Below are 9,025 nucleotides of genomic sequence, written 5' to 3'. Positions count from 1 at the left end.
CCCTGAAGGAGGGTATAAAGCGCTCTACAAGGATACGCCATTTACGCCGTTACCATAATACTAGTGTGAATGCTGTAAGCTGAATTTGGCAGCTGAAGATGCTAGTGCTGATAGCTGAAGATGTTGTAGCTTATAGCCAGCTAAAATATTAGCTAAAATCCAAAATGGTCTAAAAAACTGAAAAAAGCACAAGTTAGCTAAAACAGCTAGCATGTAGCTGAAACATTAGCTAAACTATAAAATCCATTCATCTTCCAGACCGCTTCTTCCCGTTCGGGGTCGCGGGGTCCCGGAGCCTATCCCGGCTGCTGAAGGGCGAAGGCGGGGTACACCCTGGACAGGTCTCCAGTCTGTCTCAGGGCCTCAATCACACACACATTCACTCTCACATCCACACCTAGGGACAATTTAGAGTCACCAATGAACCTATGAAGCATGTTTTTGGACGGTGGGAGGAAGCCGGAGTCCCCGGTGAAAACCCACGCATGCACGGGGAGAACATGCAAACTCCACACAGAAAGGTCCCAGCCGGGAGTCGAACCGGGGCCTTCTCGCTGTGAGGCGAGAGCGCTAACCACGGCGCCACCGTGCGGCCCTATTATAAAATAACCTAAAAAAACTAAAAAGAATCCTAAATGATCCAAAATAGCTAGCATAATCCAATTATAACTTTCCATTTCACTACACTGACTCCATATAATATAAAGTAACGACTAATCGACTATTAAATTAGTCGTCGACTATTTTAATCGTCGATTAGTCGTTCATTAGTCGACTAATCGTGGCAGCCCCACTCAGAACCAGCTGTTTTTTTTAGGGTCCAGGAAAGTTCTGTGTCTGAGGAACCTCTCAGTATTCAGACCTCAGGAAACCTTCCTCCCTTTAAGTGAAGCGGGTCAGAACCCGGCAGGTTCTAACAGGTTCCTGTGTGGTCAGGACCCGGAGCAGCTGCAGGAGAACGGAAACCAGATCCTGACCGCCATCATCCAGGGCATGAGGAAGGAGGAGCCTAGCAACAACGTCAAGCTGGCCGCCACCAACGCGCTGCTCAACTCGCTGGAGTTCACAAAGGCTAACTTCGACAAGGAGGTGGGGGGGCTGTGGGCAGATCTGTGGGCGGAGTCACAGCAGGTGTGAGGAGAGCGCTGAGCTGTGCTCTGTGTTTCAGACGGAGAGACACTTCATCATGCAGGTGGTGTGCGAGGCCACGCAGTGTCCCGACACCAGAGTGAGTATGCACACGTGCACACTCCTGCGTGCACTTCCACCCTGCTGACGCCTCTGTGCTGCGTTCAGGTGCGCGTGGCGGCGCTGCAGAACCTGGTGAAGATCATGTCGCTGTACTACCAGTACATGGAGACGTACATGGGCCCGGCGCTGTTCGCGGTGAGGATGGGTGTGTTTGGTGGCGTCCGGTGGCGTGCGGTCCGTCCTGACCTCTCTCTCTGCAGATCACCATCGAGGCGATGAAGAGCGATATCGACGAGGTGGCTCTGCAGGGCATCGAGTTCTGGTCCAACGTCTGCGACGAGGAGATGGACCTGGCCATCGAGGCCTCAGAGGTGCGCCCTGGCCCGGCCCGCGCCCGGCGGCGCTGCCGTCTGCTGACTCACCCCCCCTCTCCTCTTCCTCCAATCACAGGCCTCAGAGCAGGGTCGCCCCCCTGAGCACACCAGCAAGTTCTACGCCAAAGGAGCGCTGCAGTACCTGGTCCCCATCCTGACCCAAACGCTGACCAAGCAGGTGAGTTGGGGGCGGAGCTGGAGCGCACAGCGTGCACGTGCCTTTCTGACTCTGTGCCTGTGCAGGACGAGAACGACGACGACGACGACTGGAACCCCTGCAAGGCGGCCGGCGTGTGCTTAATGCTGCTCGCCACGTGCTGCGAGGACGACGTGGTTCCTCACGTTCTGCCCTTCATCAAGGAGCACATCAAGCACCCCGACTGGCGCTACCGCGACGCCTCCGTCATGGCCTTCGGCTCCATCCTGGAGGGGCCCGACCTCAACCAGCTCAAGCCCCTGGTCATCCAGGTACGTGGCGGCGGGGCGGGGCTCCGCCCTCACCTGGCACTGACCGTTTTCCCTCCTGCAGGCCATGCCCACGCTGATAGAGCTGATGAAGGACCCCAGCGTGGTGGTGAGGGACACCACGGCCTGGACAGTGGGGAGGATCTGCGAGCTGCTGCCCGAGGCCGCCATCAACGAGGTCTACCTGGCCCCCCTGCTGCAGTGCCTGATCGAGGGGCTGGGGGCGGAGCCACGGGTAGCTTCCAACGTGTGCTGGGTGAGCTGCAGGATTAGTCTCTGCGTTCCCATCGTGGTCGTTTGAGCATCCAAGGAAAAAACATGTCTCTGTGCACGTTTTTACATCTGTGCACAAAAGAGCAGCAAAACGGGGTTAAAGGTCAAACAAGTTGAACTTTGACCAATCAGGGACTTGGATAGTGACGTGTGGGTGACACCCTCGCTTGAAGGAGAATAAAGAACTGCGGTTTGTCTTTGTTGGGTCAGAGCAGACTCACTGCTGTGACATTTACTCCAGACCCGGTATCCGTTAGCGACGTACAAGCGCGTTCTTGAAGGCGCCACGTGCCTGCTGTGTCTGTAGTGTGAAAGAAGGGCGCCGCGGTGAGACTGATGGTTTTGGCCGTCTCCCTCCTCAGGCCTTCTCGTCTCTGGCGGAGGCGGCGTACGAAGCCACGGATGCGGCGGAGGACCAGGAGGAGCCCAGCACTTACTGCCTGTCCTCCTCCTTTGAGATCATCGTGCAGAAGCTGCTGGAGACCACAGACAGGTACGGCCGCCATCCGCCGAGCAGGAGCGGCGGTCTGTGCCGGTTCTGGGTGCTGTGACTCAGTTGTCTGGTTGTTGTGCGTCAGGCCTGATGGTCATCAGAACAACCTGCGCTCGGCGGCCTACGAGGCTCTAATGGAGATCGTGAAGAACAGCGCTCAAGACTGCTACCCCGCCGTGCAGAAGACCACGCTGGTCATCATGGAGCGGCTGCAGCAGGTCCTGCAGATGGAGGTAGGACTGGAACGTGCACAAGAAACAATGCTGACGCAGGAGTCCTCTGAACGCTGTTGTGATGCAACGTCCTGTGTTCAGTCTCACATCCAGAGCACCTCCGACAGAATCCAGTTCAACGATCTGCAGTCTCTGCTCTGTGCAACGCTCCAGGTAAGACGTGCAGCGCTTCCTGTCTCACCGGAGTGGGCTCTGACTACTTCCTGTCTTACTGTGGTGGTCTCCGAGCACTTCCTGTCTTATTGTGGTGGTCTCTCAACTCTCCCTGTCTTATTGTGGCGGTCTCTCACCACTTCCTGTCTTTTTTATTTTTTTATTTTATTTATTTATTTTTTTTAAGTTTGTCCTGTCCAACAGCTGAGCAAACAGATGCGGGCTGAGAGGTTTTAGTGTTGGTCAGATTCTACTGTCACAACAGGAGTTGGAGTATAAACCCCTGTTGTATTTCATGCTAAACTTAATTTATATTGATTATGTTCTGTTTTTGTTTTGTTGGACCGGACGGAAAAGAAGAGGTGGGGGGGGGGGTTGTAGTTTAGAGAAAGAAGATGATGGTAACAGAGGAAGCAGCATCGTAAAACATCCAGGTCTAAGTAGTAAACTAAAATGGGCGGGGCTCATTCTGTCACACATACTATTAGTGCAAAGGTCAGCTGTGCACCTAGTGCAATGCTTCCTCTTATTGCATCAGTCTCTGCACACTTAGTGTCTTATTGTGGCAGTCTCTGACCACTTCCTGTCTTATTGGATCAGTCTCTGACCACTTCCTGTCTTATTGGATCAGTCTCTGACCACTTCCCGTCTTATTGCCCCAGTCTCTGAACACTTGCTGTCCTATTGTGGCGGTCTCTGAACACTTCCTGTCTTATTGGATCAGTCTCTGACCACTTCTCGTCTTATTGTGGCGGTCTCTGAACACTTCCTGTCATATTGTGGCGGTCCCTGAACACTTCCCGTCTTATTGCCCCAGTCTCTGAACACTTGCTGTCATATTGTGGCGGTCTCTGACCACTTCCTGTCTGGTCTTCCTACAGAATGTGCTCAGGAAGGTGCAGCACCAGGACGCGCTGCAGATCTCTGACGTGGTCATGGCGTCTTTGCTCAGGATGTTTCAGAGCACGGCCGGCTCTGGTGGCGTTCAGGAGGACGCTCTGATGGCCGTCTCCACTCTGGTTGAAGGTATGTTGACGTGCACACAGCCCTGCGTGTGTTGTTGATCTCTGGTAACTCCTCTGTTCCTTTAGTTCTGGGTAGTGACTTCCAGAAGTACATGGAGGCGTTCAAGCCCTTCCTCGCCATCGGACTGAAGAATTACGCTGAATACCAGGTGATCGCAGCTTCCGACGTTCTCGGTGATGAAGAGTGAGGATGGGCTGAGCGTCATGCGACCTCGTTGCAGGTGTGCCTGGCGGCTGTGGGCCTGGTGTGCGACCTGTGCAGAGCTTTGACCTCCAACATCCTGCCTTACTGTGACGAGATCATGCAGCTGCTGCTGGAGAACCTCGGGGTGAGCTGTGCACACAGGAAGTGCTGTTTGCCTTTCAAAATAAAATCTGACCCTGAACACAAACGTGGCATTTATTGTGAAAGAGATGGTGACAGAAACAGGCCTCTCCTGCAGAAAGTGTGAGGTTGAACTGGTCTGCCTGACAGGAAGTGGTCTGCCTGACAGGAAGTGGTCTGCCTGACAGGAAGTGGTCTGTCTGACAGGAAGTGGTCTCCCTTCTTCACTCTGTGTTTGTGAGCAGAATGAGAACGTGCATCGGTCTGTGAAGCCTCAGATCCTCTCGGCGTTTGGAGACATCGCTCTGGCGATCGGAGGAGAGTTCAAGAAGTATCTGGACATCGTGCTAGACACCCTGCAGCAGGCCTCGCAGGCGCAGGTGGACAAGGTGAGGCGGGGAGGTCGGGGGCGGGTGTGGAAACTGCACCAAGTCGCAGATGAAGACGACTCTGGTTTCAGACGGACTACGACATGGTGGACTACCTGAACGAGCTGAGGGAGGGCTGTCTGGAGGCGTACACCGGCATCATTCAGGGCCTGAAGGGCGACCAGGAGAACGTGCACCGTAAGAGCGCTCGCACACCTGTCCGGTCACATGACTGTAACGACGGCCGTTCCTCTTCCTGTCTTTAGTGGAGCAGGAGGATTTTACGCTGTCGCAGAGAATTGTGGGTCTTTTCACCCAGAGAGCTGCAGGTGGAGCTCACCAACACGGCTTTCTGGTTTTGTGGGATCCAACATGTAAACAAAGAGGTAAACGGCTGTAAACAACCCCTCCCTCTGCCTCTGCAGCCGACGTCATGCTGGTGCAGCCTCGGGTGGAGTTCATCCTGTCCTTCATCCACCACATCGCCGAGGATGAAGATCACTCTGATGGAGTGGTGGCCAACGCTGCTGGACTGATCGGGTAAGGGGCGGGGCTACATGGTCTGACCACCGCCCAGGAAGTGACATGCCTGACATGGCTTCAGGATTACATTTTTCATGTTCTTAAAAAAATCTTAAACATTCTTCTGTTGGGATTCTGTAAATCAGTAATAATAATGATACATTTTATTTAAGGCGCCTTTCAGAACTCTCAAGGACGCTGCACAGTTAAAAGCACAAAGAAAACATGCATTTAGATAAAGTAAAATTAAAATGAAGTAGCAGGGCTGGGTAAATAAAACTCTGATGGGTATGACAGTTTGAACTGCAGTAGACATCGTATCAGATCAGGAAGAAAAGATCCAATGACAGGAATGACCTGGAAATGCAGATGATGCAGACGCTACTGCAGACGCTACTGCAGACGCTACTGCAGACGCTACTGCAGACGCTACTGCAGACGCTACTGCGGACGCTGCTGCATACGCTGCTGCAGACGCTCCTGCAGACGCTCCTGCAGACGCTGCTGCAGACGCTCCTGCAGACGCTCCTGCAGACGCTCCTGCAGACGCTCCTGCAGACGCTGCTGCAGACGCTGCTGCAGACGCTGCTGCAGACGCTGCTGCAGACGCTGCTGCAGACGCTGCTGCCGACGCTGCTGCCGACGCTGCTGCAGACGCTCCTGCAGACGCTCCTGCAGACGCTGCTGCAGACGCTGCTGCAGACGCTGCTGCAGACGCTGCTGCAGACGCTGCTGCAGACGCTCCTGCAGACGCTCCTGCAGACGCTGCTGCAGACGCTGCTGCAGACGCTCCTGCAGACGCTGCTGCAGACGCTACTGCAGACCAGTGCTTCCACGATTAGTCACGACTATGTAGACCATTATAATGGTTGACAGCTGTTTTGGTCGTAAGCGTCGTTCTTTGTTTTTTTTTTTCCTTGTTTCGATCTCAAAACTACGGTGCACGCTTTCCAGTGCCGGGTCTGCCATTCTCTTCTCACACATGCACAGTAGTGATGTCACAGCCAGTTCTGGGTAGGCTGGGGTATCATAACGAGCTAACGGAGCTCAAAAATGTGGAAAACATAAGAAAAATGAAAGAAGTTCCATGGGAGCACCTGAAGATGAAGCATGTTGTGACTAAGTTTGATCACGCTGAACAGAGAGCTTCATCTAAGCTAACATCAGCGCTAACACAGCTAGCTCTGCTGCAGCAGTTTTCCGGGTTCAAATGGATCGTGTGTGGCTGTCATTACTGCGCTGTCTGGACATGATCCATCAGATCTGCAGCAGATCCGTATCTACAGTTCCTCTCTGTCTGCGCAGTGAACACTTCATGATCAGCGCTCTTCGAACCAAACGCCGTATGGGCGGCACGGATTATAAGTTTACAGTGGAAATGTACCGCTTGGCCAAGGCTTTATTTATATTCTGTGCCGCGATCACGTCGTTCAGGCTGAAGAGCGGGTTTTGAAACGTTCACCGCGCAGACAGAGAGGCTGTGTGTCGGTACGGATCTGCTGCGGAGTTATGGAACGATTTGAAAACTATTTGAGTCCAAAAGTGAAGTAGTCTGCCTAAAGTCCAGAGTTAAGTTGACAAAGTGTAGCATTACGTTTGCTTCATTAAGCTACAATTAATTGTAACATAAAGTCACAAAAATGGTACAAACAGCAAATTTACCACAACATTAAAGAAGTAACACAGATTTATGGGCGGTCCACCAAACTGGAAAATGTGATGTGATTTTGGTCAGTGGATGTAGGCAATGAAAAGAGGAAGTACTGTTGTACGTTCCAACATCTCCTGCTTTCTACATTTTCCCACTTTTTAAAAGATGTAATGTCTCAAAAGTCTTTGTTTATCTGGACATCCGGAGATGTTTCATGTATAGGAATATGTTGAGTTAAAAGATGTCATTAATGTTTTGCTTTTATAAATGGGACTCGGTGAGCAAATATTTTGTGTTTATGTCTATTAGCTTTTGAAATACTTAGATACATGTTTCATTAAATATGTTGTAAAAAATAATTATAGGCTCTTAAGTTTTCTGTAGTTGATTCAGAATACGTCATTTCAATGAAGTCTTGTTTTAATTCCAGAAATAAATGAAGGAGAAAAGCTGCATGATCCATTAAAAGATTAATTAACGATTGTCTTTATTTTTAGTTTGCATATAGCTTAAACACTTCAACTTCATATCTAGTGATGGTTAAGATTTCTGCTTTAGATCCTGTCACCGCACGACTCGATTAATGGACTAATCAAAAGAAATAATGGGAGATTAGTCAACTATTGAAAAAAGTGTTTGTGGTACCCCTGCTGCAGACGCTCCTGCAGACGCTCCTGCAGACGTTCCTGCAGACGCTGCTGCAGACGTTCCTGCGGACGTTCCTGCAGACGCTGCTGCGGACGTTCCTGCAGACGCTGCTGCAGACGCTCCTGCAGACTTTCCTGCAGACGCTGCAGCAGACGTTCCTGCGGACACTGCTGCAGACGCTGCTGCAGACGTTCCTGCAGACGCTGCTGCGGACGTTCCTGCAGACGCTGCTGCAGACGCTGCTGCGGACGCTGCTGCGGACGTTCCTGCGGACGTTCCTGCAGACGTTCCTGCAGACGCTGCTGCGGACGCTCCTGCAGACGTTCCTGCAGACGCTGCTGCGGACGTTCCTGCGGACGTTCCTGCGGACGCTGCTGCGGACGTTCCTGCAGACGCTGCTGCAGACGCTCCTGCAGACGTTCCTGCGGACGTTCCTGCAGACGCTGCTGCAGACGCTCCTGCAGACGTTCCTGCAGACGCTGCTGCGGACGTTCCTGCAGACGCTGCTGCAGACGCTCCTGCAGACTTTCCTGCAGACGCTGCAGCAGACGTTCCTGCGGACACTGCTGCAGACGCTGCTGCAGACGTTCCAGCAGACGTTCCTGCAGACACATTGTAGTTCACTGTAGTTCACGTTGAACTTAAATCCACGATAACCCGGTTTCTTTATTTCCTTTTTTTCCTGCAGCGTTTTTTTTTTATTTGCAGTTCCTTTCTTTGCTTTGATGGCGGGACTCAGGCTCTGTAATAAACTGACCAATCAGATGCCTCCACAGCAGTAGGTGGAGCCGGCCCCCCACGTCCGACGTTGAATTGGATAGATTCTGTGTCGTAAAGCTGTTCATATAGCCTCTGGACTTTCACAATAAAAGCCTCGTCTGCTGTTTGTGTGGCAGCGACCTGTGTACGGCGTTCGGGAAAGACGTGATGAAGCTGGTGGAGGTGCGCCCGCTCATCAACGACCTGCTGACAGAGGGCCGGCGCTCCAAAACCAACAAGACCAAGATGCTGGCCACCTGGGCCACCAAGGAGCTGCGCAAGCTGAAAAGCCAGGCCTGGTAAGGGGCGGGTTCTGGGGGGGACTGCCGAGCCCCGCCCAGCGGCGTGTTGACGCATGTTTTGTGGTTGCAGATGGGGGGGTCAGACGTGACATCAGAAGCTTCAGGATGAACGGCGCCGGACGAGCGTGTTGGAGCGCCGCCGGCTGCAGTGAGATGAGTGTCTGTGTGAGCGCGATGACATCACCACCTCCAGATCCAGCAGGCCACACCCCCACCACCCTGCCCCTCCCCCTCGGACAGCCT

General features: G+C 52.8%; 1 protein-coding gene and 1 non-coding gene across 2 annotated transcripts in view; both read left to right on the top strand.

Annotated features, from left to right (window-relative positions):
- Positions 1-9,025, top strand: part of kpnb1 (karyopherin (importin) beta 1) — a gene marked incomplete in the record, with an annotated part of 17,704 nt that overhangs the window by 8,188 nt on the left and 491 nt on the right. The window contains 18 exon segments of the mRNA XM_024262189.2: positions 937-1,089; positions 1,169-1,228; positions 1,297-1,386; positions 1,452-1,562; positions 1,642-1,743; positions 1,809-2,033; positions 2,095-2,286; positions 2,666-2,796; positions 2,882-3,029; positions 3,111-3,182; positions 4,064-4,208; positions 4,274-4,356; positions 4,429-4,536; positions 4,778-4,921; positions 4,993-5,098; positions 5,326-5,440; positions 8,618-8,779; positions 8,853-9,025. Of these exon segments, the coding sequence (XP_024117957.1) occupies positions 937-1,089; positions 1,169-1,228; positions 1,297-1,386; positions 1,452-1,562; positions 1,642-1,743; positions 1,809-2,033; positions 2,095-2,286; positions 2,666-2,796; positions 2,882-3,029; positions 3,111-3,182; positions 4,064-4,208; positions 4,274-4,356; positions 4,429-4,536; positions 4,778-4,921; positions 4,993-5,098; positions 5,326-5,440; positions 8,618-8,779; position 8,853 (2,148 nt within the window).
- On the top strand, positions 5,139-5,276 carry LOC112139454. The gene has a single exon (XR_002917995.1). It is a non-coding gene; the product is annotated as a small nucleolar RNA SNORA79 (small nucleolar RNA).

Source organism: Oryzias melastigma, linkage group LG17, assembly GCF_002922805.2.
Source record: "Oryzias melastigma strain HK-1 linkage group LG17, ASM292280v2, whole genome shotgun sequence".
Lineage (NCBI taxonomy): Eukaryota > Metazoa > Chordata > Actinopteri > Beloniformes > Adrianichthyidae > Oryzias > Oryzias melastigma.
This window is presented reverse-complemented; position numbering and strand designations above follow the sequence as displayed.